General features: G+C 30.1%; 2 protein-coding genes across 3 annotated transcripts; both read left to right on the top strand.

Moving 5' to 3' along the window:
- On the top strand, window positions 1,094–18,194 carry LOC109329778 (anthocyanidin reductase ((2S)-flavan-3-ol-forming)-like). 2 transcript variants are annotated; one of them, XM_019563597.1, is made up of 6 exons: window positions 1,094–1,288; window positions 1,883–2,049; window positions 2,688–2,906; window positions 5,259–5,641; window positions 5,729–5,890; window positions 18,144–18,194. In XM_019563597.1, the coding sequence occupies exons 1-5, from the start codon at window positions 1,174–1,176 to the stop codon at window positions 5,862–5,864; spliced, it is 1,020 nt and encodes a 339-aa protein (XP_019419142.1). In that variant the 5' UTR covers window positions 1,094–1,173; the 3' UTR covers window positions 5,865–5,890; window positions 18,144–18,194. The 2 variants fall into 2 exon arrangements, with proteins under 2 accessions (XP_019419142.1, XP_019419141.1); XM_019563596.1 differs by lacking the exon at window positions 18,144–18,194 and having other exon boundaries at window positions 5,729–5,967.
- Window positions 13,763–18,157, top strand: LOC109329779 (anthocyanidin reductase ((2S)-flavan-3-ol-forming)-like). Its single transcript, XM_019563598.1, has 5 exons — window positions 13,763–13,929; window positions 14,347–14,513; window positions 15,015–15,233; window positions 17,531–17,913; window positions 18,001–18,157. Exons 1-5 carry the CDS (start codon window positions 13,815–13,817, stop codon window positions 18,134–18,136), a joined length of 1,020 nt encoding a protein of 339 aa, XP_019419143.1. The 5' UTR covers window positions 13,763–13,814; the 3' UTR covers window positions 18,137–18,157.

The raw sequence follows: 20,501 nt of genomic DNA, 5'->3' as shown, positions 1-20,501 counted from the left end.
CTAATTTCAAGTTGAGCAAATCCTTATCGAGTTGAACAAAAGTAAGATTTGATTTGACTCAATTCTGGTCGTTTCCAACAAGGTAACAAACTTATATAAACATATTTAAATATGTAAATTTGTGGATACTTTATAAAATTTGATAAACAAATATAAATATAAATATAAATATATATATATATATTTATTTATTTATTTATTTATCGCTTTCATATATTTTCCATTGAAATTAGATAGGTGTGAGATAGAAGATCCCATATATATGGTGAAGGAAACTTAAGTTTAGGTATTAGAGACAAAAAAAAAATGGTTATCACAAATAATTAAATAAATTTCAAAGATAATTAGGTTCATGATTCATTTATATGTGGGTCTTTTCCTTGAATAAAAGTATGTTTGGTTTATGAATAAAAGTTACTGAAAAAAAAGTAAAGAGGAGAAAATGAATACAAAATATGGTCAATTTTTAATTGTTTGGTATGATAGAAAATGAAAAGAAATTTGAGAGAAAATATATACTTAGAATTATTGATGAAAATGATATGAATAGAAAGATAAAGTATGAATCCCACCATATTATTGTACTGATTTGTTTTTAGGGATGACAAAAATATTTAACCCATGAGTACTCATTAAAATCATATGTAACCAATACCTAGAATAATAGGTTATAAGTGAGTACAAGTATCATAATACTGGCCCTATAGATATTTGCATAATTATAATTTTTTTAATTTAATATTTTATATTATAATTGTGTACCACATTATATATTATGTATATTTTTATTATTTAATAGTAAATTTTATTATATTATTCTATGATATGAAAGAAAAAAAAATGAAAATTAATGAATTAAAAAACGTTCAAAAAAAGTCTTATTAATTTTAAGTTAAGAGCAAATATAACTTTTCCATCAATTTTCACTCCACATATGAGAAGAAAAACATTTAGTGGGCCCATTGCCCTTTTTTCTTTCCTTCTTTTATTTTCTTTCCAACCGAATGATAGAAAATAAACTTTTCTTCTACTTTTTTTTCCTTATCTCTTTTCTCATTCTATTTTCATTACAACCAAATGTTTAGGGGGAAAAGTTTGAAGCTACTTTTTATTTAAAGTAGCAGCTGCTTTATGTCATTGGGAGTTGAAGGAAACTAAGTGAGAGTGATACTGATGGAGAAAAGCTGCAAGGTTTGTGTCACAGGAGGCACTGGTTATATTGGTTCCTACCTTGTCAAGAAGCTCTTGGATAAGGGTTATATTGTCCATGTAACTCTTAGAGACTTGAGTACTCTCTCTCTTACTCTTTCTTTAATTTCTCTATGTTTGAAATATTATAAAATTCAAAGATCGTATTAGGTTTTAAATCTGAGTATACGACATGTCAAACAAGCAAAATCAAGAGGAAAGAAACAAAGAGACCAAAGAATGAACAAGAGCATCAAGATTATATAGAAGAAAAAAGTATTTGCTAAGGGAGCATTAGGGTGGAGTGTTGCTACGATTATTGGAAGTTGTAGAGTGATTAGTTGATGATGGAAAAGATTTATGTTTCTATGGTTATTGTATATCTTGATTTTGCTTGTTTGACACGACCGTTGCAGAAGCTAGTATGTGAAGATTTTGTGAATAGTCAATGTTGTATCGTGACCATAACTATGATCGCATCGATCACAAATAAAATTTCCCTATTATTTAGTTCTTGAAATACCATAGTAAATATTTTCCTAATTCTATTTTATAATAGAAGTCCATACTCTTTTATGGTGTGTTAGATTTCCTCTACTTCCAACAAGCACTATAAGCATGCATGTTGTCTTGTGAATTTGATTGAGAATTTGCATCATAAAACTGCAAACTAATTAATGGTTTGGAATTGTAGAGAATGAGTCTAAGGTGGGCCTTTTAAAGAGTCTTCCACATTCAGAAGGGAAATTGTTGTTGTTTGAAGCAAATATTTACAACCCTGTTGATTTTGAGCCAGCAATTGAAGGTTGTCAATTTGTTTTTCATGTTGCTACTCCCTTAGCCCATGAAGCTGGATCTCAGGTTTACCCATTTATTACATCATCATCATCAGTTATTTTAAATTATGGTTGCGGTCACAAATGTATTAATGTGATTGCAATCATTGTAGTTGGTATATTGTGGATTGTAGTTGTTGGGGTGTGAATTATATATTTTGTTACTCAAAAAATATTTTTACATTTGATGCAGCCTTATGTGGCCCGATACAGTTGTACTACAGCCTAATACTGCTGCATCATTGTGATTCGATCTCATAACGTAATTCTGATGTGAAATGGTTGCAGTAGTCACCACAACCATAATATTGAGGCTACATTACATGATATGGCCCACAATTTGAATCACTCTACACAAACATAATTGAGGCCCGATACAATTGAGTGAGGATCATCTTACTGTAAAAGTAATTCTAGGGAATTCAATGGTTTAGATCTACTTATTAATTCAAACCATTGGATTTCCCTAGAATTGATGACTAAGAGGTGAAATAAGTTCAAAAAACTTACTCTTAAATTAAGTGGATCCCTTCTTATATACAATTGCAATAACTACAATCAACCCCAACCAACACAATTTAAAACTTTGAAGCATATATTTTATATAGTGTTATAATTTTAAACATGTAGAATGGATTATTAAATAAATGTATATATTATTAGTACAAGGATAGTACTGAAGCATCACTTGCTGGGATAAAAAGCATTATCATGGCTTGTGTAAGAGCTGGAACAGTTAAGCGTCTAATCTACACTGCATCTGTGGTTTCTGCTTCTCCATTGAAAGATGATCAAAGTGGTTTCAATGATTTTATGGATGAAACTTGTTGGACCCCTCTAAATGACTCATTGGCATATTTATCCCTCGATGATTTTCATAAGGTTAGTTCACATATTTTTATTATTAAATTTAGTCTTAAAAAATTTGAAAAACTCAAAATGGAATACAAAAATATCAAATATGAATAACGATTGTTTTTTTAGAATTTTTTGTTACCCTTAATGGAGTCTATTTTGACTCATAATCATGACCTTTAAGTACTAGATTAAACTTTTACATTTTCGTTCGAAACTCGATTCGTTATTTAGCTTGATTATTATTATTATTGTTGTTGTTGTTGTTGTTGTTGTTGTTGTTGTTGTTGTTGTTGTTGTTGTTGTTGTTGTTGTTGTTGTTGTTGTTGTTGTTGTTGTTGTTGTTGTTGTTGTTGTTGTTGTTGTTGTTGTTGTTGTTGTTGTTGTTGTTGTTGTTGTTGTTGTTGTTGTTGTTGTTGTTGTTGTTGTTGTTGTTGTTGTTGTTGTTGTTGTTGTTGTTGTTGTTGTTGTTGTTGTTGTTGTTGTTGTTGTTGTTGTTGTTGTTGTTGTTGTTGTTGTTGTTGTTGTTGTTGTTGTTGTTGTTGTTGTTGTTGTTGTTGTTGTTGTTGTTGTTGTTGTTGTTGTTGTTGTTGTTGTTGTTGTTGTTGTTGTTGTTGTTGTTGTTGTTGTTGTTGTTGTTGTTGTTGTTGTTGTTGTTGTTGTTGTTGTTGTTGTTGTTGTTGTTGTTGTTGTTGTTGTTGTTGTTGTTGTTGTTGTTGTTGTTGTTGTTGTTGTTGTTGTTGTTGTTGTTGTTGTTGTTGTTGTTGTTGTTGTTGTTGTTGTTGTTGTTGTTGTTGTTGTTGTTGTTGTTGTTGTTGTTGTTGTTGTTGTTGTTGTTGTTGTTGTTGTTGTTGTTGTTGTTGTTGTTGTTGTTGTTGTTGTTGTTGTTGTTGTTGTTGTTGTTGTTGTTGTTGTTGTTGTTGTTGTTGTTGTTGTTGTTGTTGTTGTTGTTGTTGTTGTTGTTGTTGTTGTTGTTGTTGTTGTTGTTGTTGTTGTTGTTGTTGTTGTTGTTGTTGTTGTTGTTGTTGTTGTTGTTGTTGTTGTTGTTGTTGTTGTTGTTGTTGTTGTTGTTGTTGTTGTTGTTGTTGTTGTTGTTGTTGTTGTTGTTGTTGTTGTTGTTGTTGTTGTTGTTGTTGTTGTTGTTGTTGTTGTTGTTGTTGTTGTTGTTGTTGTTGTTGTTGTTGTTGTTGTTGTTGTTGTTGTTGTTGTTGTTGTTGTTGTTGTTGTTGTTGTTGTTGTTGTTGTTGTTGTTGTTGTTGTTGTTGTTGTTGTTGTTGTTGTTGTTGTTGTTGTTGTTGTTGTTGTTGTTGTTGTTGTTGTTGTTGTTGTTGTTGTTGTTGTTGTTGTTGTTGTTGTTGTTGTTGTTGTTGTTGTTGTTGTTGTTGTTGTTGTTGTTGTTGTTGTTGTTGTTGTTGTTGTTGTTGTTGTTGTTGTTGTTGTTGTTGTTGTTGTTGTTGTTGTTGTTGTTGTTGTTGTTGTTGTTGTTGTTGTTGTTGTTGTTGTTGTTGTTGTTGTTGTTGTTGTTGTTGTTGTTGTTGTTGTTGTTGTTGTTGTTGTTGTTGTTGTTTGCAATATTTTTCAAATTTTAACTAATTATTTAAGTTGTCCAAATTATAGATTGCAAAAATGTCTGTCCCGTGAGTACGTGTAAAAATAGTTTATGGGTAATTGAAACCCTAGATTTATATATATTATATTTTTATTAATATTTTATAATTATATATTATCTGTTTTGTATTATTTTATAATAAATTTTAGCTATTGAAATATTGATAAATTTAACATGTATATAAATTTTATTATTCATGTAATAATTATTTTATATGTATTGATTATTATAAAATATATAAATATATATTAAAACCTAAAAACTCCTGGGGTACTCGCAAATACTCGTTACCCGCACGAGTACTCGTATATAGTATATGTGTGGGTACGGGAAAACACTACTCGTGATCGTTTTGCCCAGTTGCCATCCTTAGTCCAAACGAACCATTCGAACTGAATGAAACAATTCGCGAACTTTAACCGAGCTGAACTCGAACTAAAAAAATAACTCCTATCCAACTCGAGTCGAATTTCGAACTGAACTAATCCTTATCGAGCTGAACCGAGCTGAGTAGTTTGACTCAATTCGGCTTGTTTCCAACTATACTCGTTGGGAAGGGCAGATAAATATATTTTTAGTAAGGGAACAAATATGTATGGGCAACAAAATAAGTTTATCCTATACCTATTTTCACCTTTTACCCCATAATTTTCCATCCATTTCTCCTTTACCTATTTACTTTAGAGGATTCATACCCATTTATTATAATGGCCTTATATTTTAATATGGTGAAATGTTTGATTTTATTATAATTGTGTTAATTTGTGAAGGACTACGTTTATTCAAAGACATTGGCAGAGAAACATATTTTGAGGTATGGAAAGAATGAAAATGGTGAAGGATTAGAGGTAGTAACCCTACCTTGTGGGCTTGTGGGAGGGGATACCCTTCAATCTTTCACACCAGGTAGTGTGGGAGTTCTTATCTCACAGGTCACACATAATGAAAATGCATTCAAATCACTCGAATTCTTAGAGAATTTGCTAGGGAAAATTCCAATTGTACATGTTGATGATGTGTGTGAAGCTCATATCTTCTGCATAGAAAATGACTCAATCAGTGGAAGATATTTCTGTGCATCCTCTTATATTTCATCAAAAGATATTGAAGATCATTATGCTCTACATTATCCAGAATTCAATGTAAAGCAAGGGTAAGTGGCTTTCTTTAATTAATTACAACTTTTGGTCTTCTTAGATTAAGCTATTTATAATTTTTCTTTGTGAAAATTAAATTTCAGTAATGTAGATGTGCTGAAGAAGGATATAAAATGGAGCTCAACCAAGCTTTGTGACAAAGGATTTGTATACAAATATGATACCAAGATGATATTAGATGATTCTATCAATTGTGCAAGAAGGGTGGGTCATATATAGTTGCTATTTATGGCCTTATCAACTTTGCTTGTAAACTAGGGATGGCGGGCAAGGAGATAGTGTTTTTTGTGCCCATATTTATAGCTATTTGTGGGTACCCATATGGGTAACGTGTATTCTATCAAGTTTTCAAGTTCAATAATATATTTATATGTTATGTAATAATTAACATATATTAATAATATATTAATATGTGTTTTCTTAGTAATACGAATGTATGAGTAACATATAACCATTAAAATGTACGAGTCACATCACTACAAAAAATTATCCTGTTAGCCACGGTTAAAACCGTGGCTATTTCACCAAAAACCCGTGGCAAAATACACCAGCCACGGTTTCCTCGATCCTAGCAATCACTGGCATTGCAAAAATTTTAGCCACGGTCAGTGTACGATATAGCTACATCTAGAAGAAGTGTGGTAACATTTCTTTAACCACGGTTCAACCGTGGCTAATGTGAACCATACCCATGGCTACTGTGAAACATTACTTTAACCACAATTTAACCGTGGCTAATTATTTATTAAGTTATTTTCACACATATTCATCTCCCAATCCTCTCTAACAATCATTATATTAGATAAGCATTAATACTATGAAGTTGGACCCAATATCTCAAATTATCATCACCTTCATCTTAAAATAATTAACAAATACATAAGCATTAATAAGTTGACATAATATGTATCATTCAAACCAATTGTTGAAACATTCCAAATTTGGTTAAAAAGAGCATTAATATTTCTGTAATAAAAATTTCACGCACAATCACAGGGAACTTCTAGTCTTGCCCACTTGATCACTTCAACATCTTCTTGAAGGAGTTTTGAGATCTGTGGTTCAATAGAAATATACGAGATTAACAATACAATAATAAATAATTTATAAAATGAAAGATTGTATGCGCTATAAATTTAGTATGTCGATTTTCATATTTATGATTGTTTTTGTCAATGTCATTGCTCATTTAAATCATCTTTGTTTTTTTTTTTAATTTCTTCTGCTTAAACTATAACATGATGTTAGATATCCTGTCCTTTTTAGAGTTGGCAGCTGTTCAATTCGTTTAACCTATCAAAAGTGATAGTTGTATCATAGGGAAATTTAGTATTGCCACTCTAAATATGAAATTTCAGGAGTGATTCATATTCATTTATGTTTGTTACCATTTTACTAGAATCTGTTCATTGCCATTCCCTTTGGAATGGTGTAGTGCCTCTCTTTAATAAGCTAGCAATACCTCTCTTTAACTATGCCTCAAAACTAACACTTCCAGTTAGCTTTAACAATTTAGAACCAACACCAACATGTAAATAACAATATTTCAAATCTTTCTATGTGCCACAATCAAGAAGTCAAGAAACACTAAATATAAAGGAACTTAGAAAGATTTTCAGTGTAACACTAGAACTCAAAAAACAACCACATTGGGATTAATTTTAAAACAATAATAATTACCTCAATATACTTCCATTGTTGACATATATTATCCAACTAGTATATTTGGCCATTTTCCAGAAGCTTCCCATAAGAGAAGAATATCAAGTTGTATCACTCAACTTAATGCAAGGTAGAATAACAATTAGCTTGAGCTGCACAATGTTATAAACCTGTGGGCATAAAGTATAGTTCCTAAAACCCCAGAATTTGTATGTATTGGCATATTTGATATAAAAAAATTATATGAATCAACTAACCAATTCTTTGCTTAAGAAGAAACAAAAAAAATCATAAGATGAACCAACCAATTTGGTGTGAGTTTTGATCTATATATCATTGCAGATGACTATCTACTTGATGCCATAAACTACTTTGGCAAATATACCATGTTCAACGAATCTCTCAATAACATCCGCCAATATCAAACTACCAAAAAGAATGTTCTCAGGGATGAAATTGTGAGAGAAGCTCAAGTATTAGCCTCTTTTCCCTCTAAGACAAACACAAAATGGGATACAGAGGCAATCGTTCACACACATACATATATTATCTTTAAAAATTAGATAATCATGTAGTAAAATTGATATTTTGTTAATACTCATACAAATATATTGGATATTCCATACTCCTACATACACTCAAAAAGATCCAATTTATTCAAATTTCACAGAGTAATCTAATGCTCACATCCTATACATCATACATCCAAAATACAACATATGGAAGATGAAATAGAGTGAAAATATAGTTATCTATCTTACTCACAAGTATTAAACAATTGCTTCTCGGTAATCAACGTTACTTCCTTTGGATTACTGGTACAAGGTTAGGAATTGAGAGATACATAATACTTACCATCATCCTATCCTTCTTATAGTGATGCACAAATGCATTCCATCTTTCCCTTAAGGTGCTTTTAGCCCATTTGACACAACCTATATAGAGGAAGTTAGAATATAAGGTTGACACAATTTAAAAGTGATTCTATTTACAAAGAAACAACATAGATGTAACTACTTATAATAGTGTAATATGATTAATATTTATTATAAAGCTTACTTACATACTTACAGGCTTACAAGAATGTATAATTTCCAAAGCTAGTTAGCTCATTTTAAACCCTGACTGCATAAAGCTACAACAGAGCAAGGAAATCATATAAACTAAAGTGAAATCATATAAATTAAGAAGACGTACCATATTTTCCAACGATGCTAGCCATCTTTATTCTCTTAGTCTACAAAAACGAGACATAATGTATTTAATTAGGAGGCCCTATCTTATTCCTATTGAATTCAACAAGAATTAAATTGAGCATAATATCCCACCAACCAATAGGTTGTGAAGGGATACCAAATGAGACTAGTTAGTTTATCAACACAAATGTTATCTTCCTTGTATATGTGTGACACTCTAAGAACTATATAAGAGATTAACTAAATTATATTTTATAATAAATGTAATAAAATTTATTATTTGTATAATATAACTCAGTTATTAAATTGGTTCAATGATTAACCATGTTATAATTAAGTTTCAAATTCTTATATTTATTTTGAAAAATATTAATTTTTTCATGCACACACATCTTTTGTCTAAATGATATGGTTTGACTGATTTTTACTAGTGTAATTACATGTCCATTATAATTGGCATATTGTATGGCATGTACAATATAATATTTATGACACATGTCATTTTATTACACTCTCAATATATCAATTATTATTCATGTTTTAATAGCTTTTTTATCAGACCTTATAAACTCATGGTTGACATTTTGGAATGAGAAACAAAAATATTAAATAAAAAGAGTAAGAAAATAATAGAAACATTAATAAATTTCAACGTGTTATTCTCAAATTAATTATAAGAATGATTAAAGTAATTCATTTGAGTGGTATAAAATTATTTTTTCTCTTACTATTTATTTCAAATCAATTCATAATACTCATAATTAGTGTAGTGATGATGTTATGGAGATGATCAAAACTGTAATATTTTGATTTTGACTGCAATAACAATTTTGGATTGCAACTTAAAACGCAACATATTCTTTAAGGACACTAAATTTTGTTGGACCTATTCTCATAAAATAAAAAATACAAATACATCAAAACATCAATAAATTAAAAAAATCATTATTCCTAGAGTTATTATTATTCTCTAAAGAAAAAACACAAGTTCTTAATTGATCACTTGGATACCACATGTAAAATTTTAGTAATATATATATATATATATATAAACTACTACAAAAAATATTATTTCCAAGATCTAAACTTTCATGGTTTTAACAAAAATAAGAGAATATGTTACCATTCTCATATACTTGATTGGAAAAGATGCTTTCATTGAGATATACTTAATAGATGGAGATGGAACCTTGATAAGCCAGGTTATTACTGGTGAAATTTGCTTACTTGGCTCAGTTGAGTTCAGTCACGTTACAGCTATGTAATATTCTTATTTTATATTGGATTAATTGTACTCCTTCAAAGGTTTGTTGCTTAATGGGGAAAGTTATCAGAAGAAGGGTAGCAACAAAAACTGAGCTTCATAATAGAAATATTGTGGGACAGGACGATTTGAAGTGTGCTTTATATTTGTTGCATTATGAATATTGTGGGACAGGACGATTTGAAGTGTGCTTTATGTTTATGTTTCCTTCTTGCCCCTTTGTTTCTAATGTGTGGAAATGGTTCTATTTGTGGCTTCAAATTCAAATGACTATGCCAAATACGATTTTGGAATCATTTAAGATTCATGATTCCCTATGTAGGATTGTAAAAGGGAAAGCTTTGTGGATAATGTTGTGTTTTGTTGTTGTCTGGTCTATTTAGAAGTTGAGAAATGATATTATTTTTAGGTGAAAATGTTAGTTATATTATCATGGACTCGATCCAAATTACATCATAATTGTGGGTTTCCAAAAAATTAGGATCTATTTCTTACACTTTTGCATAATGGTGTATTGATTCATATACTTGTATTCTTCTTCTATGTAAGTCCTAATTGGGTTGACACCCCTTGTGACTGTCTTTACTATATTTTATTCTATCTGAATTTAAATTTATTAAGGACTTGTAAATGATTATAACTTAGAATCTTCATTGCCATATTTTAAGCATCAACCCATAACTTAGAATCTTGTTTGATGTCAATGACAGTACACTGAAATTATATATTGAGAGTGGGGTTGGTAAAGCTTTGGAGAATAAAGCTATTAAAGTTAATGAAATAATTATTAATTAATAAAGAGACATTGCAAGCTTCATTGGAAACTAAAAAAACAAGAGGATGATATCTTTTAATATTGCTGACAGTGTATAATTCACAATTGTTTAGTCAATTGAATAAAGTTCAAACAAAATAGATATTTCCTGAAAAATTCTCTTACATTTCATGAAAATGATCTCTCTTAATATTTTATTTATTAATAATTGATTTATAATTAATATAAATTAATTTCTTATAGTGTAGGAAATTTTAGACTAATTTTATGGAATAAAATATTATTACATAGATATAATACACTATTAATGTTACTCAAATAAAGACATGCCTAAACCAAAGGAATAAAGGCAATGACAACCACCTTCCTTCTGAAATCAAACTTTGTTAAAAACATCATTGATATGATTCTGAAACAAAAATACAATTTTTTTCTCGACTCCTTTATACAAATCTGGGTGTTTTATTTTTCTTTTTCACTCTTTGAAGTATTGCTCTTTTTTTACTACTTTGTGTTGTCTTCCTCCTATCTTCATGAACATACTCTTATAGAAACAGATACTCTTAGGATCTTAGCTTACTGATAAATTAGAACATTGACTGAACCACAATATTTATAGATGAGCAACCATTAATATTTCAACAAACGAAGAGACGTATAACCATTCAACCATTAATATTTCAACAACCAAGAAACACATAACCACTCAACCATTAATATTTCAACAACCAAGAAACGCATAAACACTCAAAAAACGATGAGACGTATTACTACTCCACCATTACTCTCGAACGCTTAAAAAGTCGTAAAACATCAACATCGCATAATTAAGCAAGTGCGGTTACTATGTCATCTTCAACAACGCTTCTTTAAATATGCGATGTTGCATATATTCCCAGCAACAACGCTTTATATCAAAAATGTGATGTTAAAAATAAATCATTCAAGTCAGCGCTAATGTTACTGATGTTCAACAATGCATTGTCAAGAATGCGTTGTTGAAGTTACACAAATTGACACTGTCTGTTTTATTATGCGCTGTTGATGTTCTTCTGCCTCATTTTCAACAATGTCGTTCAAAATTCCAGTGTTGAATGGCTGCTGTTTATTACGATATCTAACATAGTGAGCCAACAAATGAAGTTTTCATCTTTTTGGATATGAATTGTTTGGTGGGAATTTAACTCCCAGGATAAGATTTATTATTATTTTATCATATATAAATATTTGCAATTTGATTAGTGGGACCCATAGGGATAGCAAAAATACCTGCCCTGTAGGTACTCGCTAAAATACTCGTAATGAGCACTCATAAAATAGTTTATAGGTGAAAATGAGTATCATGATATCTGCACCACGGGTACCTCCATATTTATAAATTTATTTTTTAATTAAATAATATATATATATATATATATATTACATTATTATTATTATTATTTTATAATTATATATTATCTATTTTTGTTTTATTTTATAATGATTTTTAGGGATTGAAATATAAGATAAATTTAACATGTATGTAAATTTTATTATTCATGTAATAATTATTTCAGATGTATTGATTATTATAAAACATATAAATATATATTGAAACTTAAAACTCGTTGTGTACCTACCAGTGCAAATACCCATAAATAGTATGAGTATGGAAATGAGAAAATATTACTTCTGTCCATTTTGCCTCATTGATATCCCTAAATGGGAGTAGTTGCTATCATTAAATGTAGAAAAAATATCTACAATTCGTTTGACATATTATTTTGGTCTTTTGACACTTAGAAAAGAAGGTTCATTTATGTATGAGTTTTACACTTATAAATGATCCATTTGTTTAAATTGTTAAAATGAATAGTTAATAAATAATATGTTGATAGTGCAAAAATTCATACATGCATAAATAAAAATCAAATTTTATTATTTGACAAAATCCTAATATCTCATCCACTTAATGTCTTATACATGATAGTAGTATCTATTCTTCTCTTTAAACATGATAACCAAATTTTTATCTTAGTCATCCCTACACATAATTTAGCATCAAACATAGGAGTTTGAGTCCTTTAGGTCATTTTAACATCTTAATGACTAGTGAGCAAACATTGGCAACAAAAAAAGAAGTGGTAATTCAATCATTTAAAATGTAGTGATAATTGCACAAAATATGCCACTAAGAATTTATACAAATATTTTTGGTATAATCAAGAATATTCCTATATTCTATAGGTAATGAATTGACTCCATTCAGAATATGTGACAATCTCTTCCAACAAATATCATTTCCATAAATTAAACCTTACACCACTAAATTAATGTTTTGTTAGTAAAAAAAATTACAATTGTTTAAATACTAAGATATTTTAAATCGTTATTTTTTCCCTTGCATATATATATATATATATTCATGTTCAAAATTTAGTGACAGTGCACAATACTATATAAAATAATTCAAAATCCCTCACAACTAGAATGACAAAAAAATATTGTCTAATAGAAATATAATACTCTATAAAGAGAAAAAATAAAAATATAATACTCTTCACCATTTTTTAATCACCACCCTGCTTAATTATGTTAATTAATATTTTTACCACCTTTTTTATGTAACTTCAAACGAAGAACTTAAAAATTAGTAGAACAATAAAGCTTTATCTAATAGAAGAAGAAAAAACTTGACAAATAAGGATAACAAGATGGAAAAAATTACCAAAGCAACTACAGTTATGTTTATAATAACATTAGTAAACCTTAATCTGATCCATCATTTGTTTATAAAAAAAATTAAGCCATCATTTTTCTGAAAAGGAAATTCTATTCATCAAACTTAAGGTAACAAACTTATATCAACATATTTTAAGATATAAATCTGTCCATACTTTATAAAATTTGATAAACAAATATAAATATATATATATATATATATATATATATTTATTTATTTATGCTTTCATGGATTTCAATATAGGTGTGAGATAGAAGATCCGATATATACGGTGAAGGAATCATAAGTTTAGGCATTAGAGACAAAAAGTCATTATCACAAATAAATAAATTTCAAAGATAATTAGGTGCATGTGTCCCCATTAATTTATATGTGGGTCTTTTCCTTGTCTAAATGTTATATGAACGTGTGTGTCTAGGAGCCACAGATCTATCTAACAAAAAATCACTTTTATTTATTGATGAGGAAAATTTGAAGCTACTTTTTTATTTAAAGTAGTAGTTGCTTTATATCATTGGTAATTGAAGGAAACTAAGTGAGAGTGATAGTCATGGAGAAAAGCTGCAAGGTTTGTGTCACAGGAGGCACTGGTTATATTGGTTCCTATCTTGTGAAGAAGCTCTTGGACAAGGGTTATACTGTCCATGCAACTCTTAGAGACTTGAGTACTCTCTCTTACTTTTTCTTTAATTTCTCTATGTTTGAAATATTATAAAATTCGAATATCGTATTAGGTTTTGAATCTGAGTATACGACATGTCAAACAAGCAAAATCAAGAGGAAAGAAACAAAGAATGGATGTCAATCGAAGGATGAAGAAGAGCATCAAGATTATGCAAAAGAAAAAAAAAACAACTACTAAGCAAGCATCATGGTGGAGTGGTGCGGCAATTATTGGAAGTGGTAGAGTGGCTAGTTGATGATGAAACATGTTCAAATTGCTATGGTTGGTGTTTATCTTGATTTTGCGTGTTTGACATGACCGTCATAGAAGCCGGTAGATCAAGATTTTGGGAGTTGTCAAAATTGTATCTCGACGATAATTGTAGTCACATCGACTAATTAATGGTTTGGAATTGTAGAGAATGAGTCTAAGGTGGGCCTTTTGAAGAGTCTTCCAAATTCAGAAGGGAAATTGTTGTTGTTTGAAGCAAATATTTACAACCCTATTGATTTTGAGCCAGCAATTGAAGGTTGTCAATTTGTTTTTCATGTTGCTACTCCCTTAGCCCATGAAGCTGGATCTCAGGTTTACCCATTTATTACATCATCATTAGTTATTTTAAATTATAGTTGCTGTCAAAATGAAGATTGCGGTTGTTGCAATGCGAATTGTGATCATTGTGTTGTGATTTATTTTGTGATTAAAAATTATTTGAATTTGATACAGCCTTATGTGGTTTATACACAGTCCGATGTGGTTGTATTGTGACCTGATATGACCACATCATTGTGATTTAATCTCACATCATAATTGTGTTATAATAGCATTGTCATAATTAACGCAACCACAATATTATGGACGCATCATGTGGTCTACAGTTTGAAATTGATATCATCCTACACAAATACAATTAAGAGATGATTTTAGTAGTTCTCCATTATAACATATATAATAGACACAATTGCAATAAATACAATCAATCAGAACCACCACTATTTAAAACTTTGAATCATACATTATATTTTATATAGTGTTATTATTTTAAACATGTAGAATGAATTATTAAATAAATGTATATATTATTAGTACAAGGATACTAGTGAAGCATCACTTGCTGGGATAAAAAGCATTATCATGGCTTGTGTAAGAGCTGGAACAGTTAAGCGTCTAATCTACACTGCATCTGTGGTTTCTGCTTCTCCATTGAAAGATGATCAAAGTGGTTTCAATGATTTTATGGATGAAACTTGTTGGACCCCTCTAAATGACTCATTGGCATATTTATCCCTCGATGATTTTCATAAGGTTAGTTCACACATTTTGGTTATTAAATTTATTGTTGAAAATTTTGAAAAACTCAAAATAGAATACAAAAATATGGATTACAATTGCCTTTTTAGATTTTTTGGTGATCCTGATAGAGACTACTTTGTCTCATTGTCATGACTTTTAAGTAGGGGTGGCAATATGGTCCACTTCGGGTCAGCCTGCATTTGACCCAACAAAATATGGGCTAGCCCGACCCTTATTGCTAATAGGGCTCAAAATGCCAGTTCAATACATATTTGCCACGGTTGAGAGCCAGCAGGTTGACCGGTTTTCTTCTTTAAAACACACATTCATAATCAACTCAATCACAATTTTAAAAATAAATAATCAATTTGTCTCATAAATGTCTTTTAAAACAAAAAATCACAAATCAAATTTCATAATCTCACAATAACATAGCGTCTTATTTTAAAATTTGTAAGTTCTAAATAGCAAGCTAACATATTCTGAAATTTTTAGACTCCTAATTCATAATAAAGCCTCTAACTCCTTTGTTTTAAACATTAGATGTTTTATTGGAAGAAGATGCACCCCCTTTTCTATTACTACCACCATCAACGTCTTTCAAATTTTTTTTCTTCTTCATCATTTACATTATTATTAGAACAAATAAATGATAATTATATTCTTGATCATGAGATGATGAAATTTTCATAGACACATTCTTGTTGATGAAATTTAATGTATTTAAATGATAGTTACATTCTTGATCTTTGGTTTCATAACAAAATGAAAATCATTAGAACAAATAATTTGATCCTGAGTTGCCATGAAGAGGTACCATTAGGGGTAGGAATACGAGCCAGACTGGCCCGCCAAAATATGGGTTGGCCCTACTCGACCCTTATTGCTAAAAGGGCTCAAATCCCCAGCTCGATCTGCTAAAAATGGTAGGCCAAACGGACTTGCTTGTCGGGCCAAACCCATATTGTCATCCCTACTTTTAAGTAGTAGATTAAACTTTTACATTTTCGAATATCAAATTATAATAAATTAAGGATGACAATGAGTACCCAGACCTGCAGTTACCCGCAAATAATACCTACAACGGGTTGGGTTCAGATCCATATTTCTGGATTTGTAGGTAATTGAGACCCTAGATTTTGAGACTCGCTATTGGATGAATTTGAGTCCGAGACTGGATAATAAGGTGTCAGACCCGCGAGTACCAATATGTAATGTTATATTATTAATTCATAATTGTACTATTATATTAATTCATAAATGTGTTTGTTATATTGTTAAAGAGTTATATTATTAATAAGTTTGATTTGTTGTTATGTTGTTAATTTATATAGGTAATATAATGTTATGTTGATTAAATTATTCTTACTAAATTGATTTTACATCATAATGTTAACGTATTGAATTAGTTTTTTTATGTTTATTGGAGTAAAATGAGTGTTTTTAGTAGTCAATTTAATTTGCGTTTAAAACTTTAAATTATATTTAAAAAAAATTTCTCTTATTATTTGCCTAAATAACATTTAATATTCTAGAAAACAAACATATAATTACTCACAATTTTTATAATATTTTTGAATTTATGAGTATCGCAAATCTACTAGGTACCCAACGAGCTGTGAGTAGTAGTCCTAGCGGTTATTAGCATAGGTCAGAAGCGGGTCTGAGTCCAAAAATGATGCAACGGGCGAGTCTGAGTAATACACTACTCAGACTCATCGAGATCCATTGTCATCTCTAGTATAGATGAAAATTTATAAGTCGGTGAATATGCACTCTTATAATAGTCTACCCATACCAACACGATGTAAGTTTAATGGTGTAAGATCCTGCTAGAACCCAGGAAGACGTAAATGTCAAGACTTTGATTCCTGGAACCGACACTCATTGTGAAAGGCAACCACGTACCCCGAAAGAGATTAATTTCTTAGCTAAAAAAGGTGCGGCGATACCCTTGGTAGTACCCAAAAAAATAGTCTACCCATGTATTTTCTCCTTTTGCCCCATAATTTTCCATCCCTTTCTCCTTTACCTATTTATTTTAGAGGATTCAAACCCATTTATTACAATGGCCTTATTTTTTTTAAAGAAAAATATGTATATACTGAAAATGTAAGATTTTTTTACACTTTTATTATATTATTTACCATTTTTTTTAATCATCGTTAACTTTTTGAAAAAAGTAATAAGGTAGAATGTGCACTGATTTTGTATAAATCTTTATACGATCTGTGTGCAGTAGATATTACACTCACTTTTTTAATATGCTGAAATTTTTGGTTTTATTATAATTGTGTTAATATGTGAAGGACTACGTTTATTCAAAGACATTGGCAGAGAAACATGTTTTGAGGTATGGGAAGAATGAAAATGGTGAAGGATTAGAGGTAGTAACCCTACCTTGTGGGCTTGTGGGAGGGGATACCCTTCAATCTTTCACACCAGGTAGTGTGGGAGTTCTTATCTCACAGGTCACACATAATGAAAATGCATTCAAATCACTCGAATTCTTAGAGAATTTGCTAGGGAAAATTCCAATTGTACATGTTGATGATGTGTGTGAAGCTCATATCTTCTGCATAGAAAATGACTCAATCAGTGGAAGATATTTCTGTGCATCCTCTTATATTTCATCAAAAGATATTGAAGATCATTATGCTCTACATTATCCAGAATTCAATGTAAAGCAAGGGTAAGTGGCTTTCTTTAATTAATTACAACTTTTGGTCTTCTTAGATTAAGCTATTTATAATTTTTCTTTGTGAAAATTAAATTTCAGTAATGTAGATGTGCTGAAGAAGGATATAAAATGGAGCTCAACCAAGCTTTGTGACAAAGGATTTGTATACAAATATGATACCAAGATGATATTAGATGATTCTATCAATTGTGCAAGAAGGGTGGGTCATATATAGTTGCCAAGCTTGTAGACTAGGGATGGCGGGTAAACACGAATAGTGTTTTTCTGTACCCATATTCATAGCTATTTGTGGGGTACCCGTACGAGTAATGGGTACTCCAACAAGTTTTCAAGTTTAATAATATATTTATACATTATATAATAATTAATATATATAAAAATAATTATTATAATATATTATACCATAAATTTATAAGTATTCTAATATGACTTTTTTATATAAAAATCAAGAGCTAGCTAGGTTAAAGTTTTGGATGATAATTGATATAGGCCCAATAATTGATTAAGTTTTATGGTCCCTTAAACAATAGCATAATGCTTCAAGAAAGCCATTGATCTATTCATCTATCATTAAACCCATATATAATTTAAGATATAACTATACTTGTACAACTAAAATCAATATTTAGACAATGACAATAATACCACACTCACATTTATATATATATGTGATATGATATGTTTTATGGTAATTCAAAAAATATGACATACTTCAATACTATTTCATTTTTACATTTATTCTACTAGTTAAATGAGTCACATTAATCATCACATTTTTTGGGTACTACCAAATGTATTTTCTCACCATTTTGTATAATGAATTAATTTTTTTCACAGTATGTGATCCTTTTCAGCAAGTATTACTTCCAGAAATCGAATTTTTGACTTTTTAGTCATCTTAGGACTCTAATGGACCTTACATCACTAGACTAACGCTATGAAATTATCAAACCTTCTTATTTTAGTCACATGGGTAATGAGCATCTCTTATTGGTACTCCATTACTCAAGTGGGCCAGTGATGAGTCCTACCAATTTATGACATAGCAAGGAAGTTTTAAGAGACATGCATTTCTAATATTCTTAAAAATAAAACTAGAGAGTGATACCCTTATGATATGTATTTTCACATTAATAACTTACTATATATATGCTTTGCATTATATCTATTTAACTTGAAATATTATATCTACATTCGATTTGTTGATTGCCTTTACATAAACAATTGTTGTCAACAATGAGATTGAAAATTTGAAATCCAAAGAGAAATCTCCAATAGCTTTATCTTTCTCACTTGTTTCTTGAATGCCATAACCTCATGGAAATTGCCATATCCTCTAAAATCACAATCTACATTGTCATTGACTTCCTCACATGGAAAATACTTCTCTCAGGGCGAGGGGCCCCATCCCCTTTCAAGCAAAAACAACAGCTTTGATCTCTTCAGGTAGAGGAATCTTGGTAAGCATGCAATTATCTCCCTCTGTAATCAAGTTTGGGACCACAGAGTGAATAAGATGCATCATGGTTAGCAATGGCATTATGATCTAACAAAATATTTTCCCCCTCCCTAAGAAGGGTCATCGATTTTGTAGCTTGTCTTATCTTAGTCAACTTATGAAAATAGGTAGTGTTTCTATCACCACTTGTGTGCCAATTGATTCTAGCCTTTTCCCTCTACAACTCCTCTTCAATCTTTAAGGCACTCAAATAGCTCCTACTGTACCAAATTTTCCTTAGGCAAAAGATCCTGGTCCTGGCCCAACACATTGATGCTTTGCTGAACAGTATCAATTTCATCCAACACATTTTTAACTCTAAGATGAATGTTTCCAAAAACCTCTTTATTCTAGATTTTAAGACAAATTTTTAAGTCTTTGAACTTCATTGACAGAACAAACATTGGGTAGACAACAACCTAGCACTCAACTATCTTCAACCAATTTTCTCAAGCCATGATGAAGCAACCACATTTTATGGAATTTGAAAGGAACATGCTTGATGACAATAGATCTAGAAGCACACAACATCATAGGGTGATGATCAGAACCAATTCTGGGCAAGGTGCAACAAGTTGTGTGAGAGCCTAAATTGAAACTTAAATTTATCTTTGTAATTGAGCTTCTAAACACCAAGGTCATTGTGTTTAAATTTACAATGAGTTGTAAGAAGTGTACTATTTCCCAAATCATTCTTTATGTAGACATGTATATTGTAAGTGAAAATTGACCAACTATCATCATTTGTGTATAAGCTTTGACCACTTAGTCAATATTTATATATGAAATGATTATATTATAAGCCTATACAGTACATATAAATATATAGACTCAATGGTGAGTAATAATATTGTAATTGTTTAAAAAATAGTTTTTTTTAATTAAATGTAAATGCTTGCTTCCTTGAATGTATTTAGTCATTTGGACTATTATTAACTAAATTATATTTTAGAAGAAATGTAATAAATTTTACTATTTGCAAAATATATTGCATTTATTAAAACTAGCGTGTCGACCGGCACTCCGTGCCGGTTATCCGCATTCTTATTTTTTTGATATAGTATGTATGATCTTCATATTA

Source organism: Lupinus angustifolius, chromosome LG16 (genome assembly GCF_001865875.1).
Source record: "Lupinus angustifolius cultivar Tanjil chromosome LG16, LupAngTanjil_v1.0, whole genome shotgun sequence".
In the NCBI taxonomy this organism is placed as follows: Eukaryota; Viridiplantae; Streptophyta; class Magnoliopsida; order Fabales; family Fabaceae; genus Lupinus; species Lupinus angustifolius.
The sequence above is the reverse complement of the archived record's forward strand: the minus strand, read 5'-3'. Positions and strand labels throughout refer to the sequence as shown.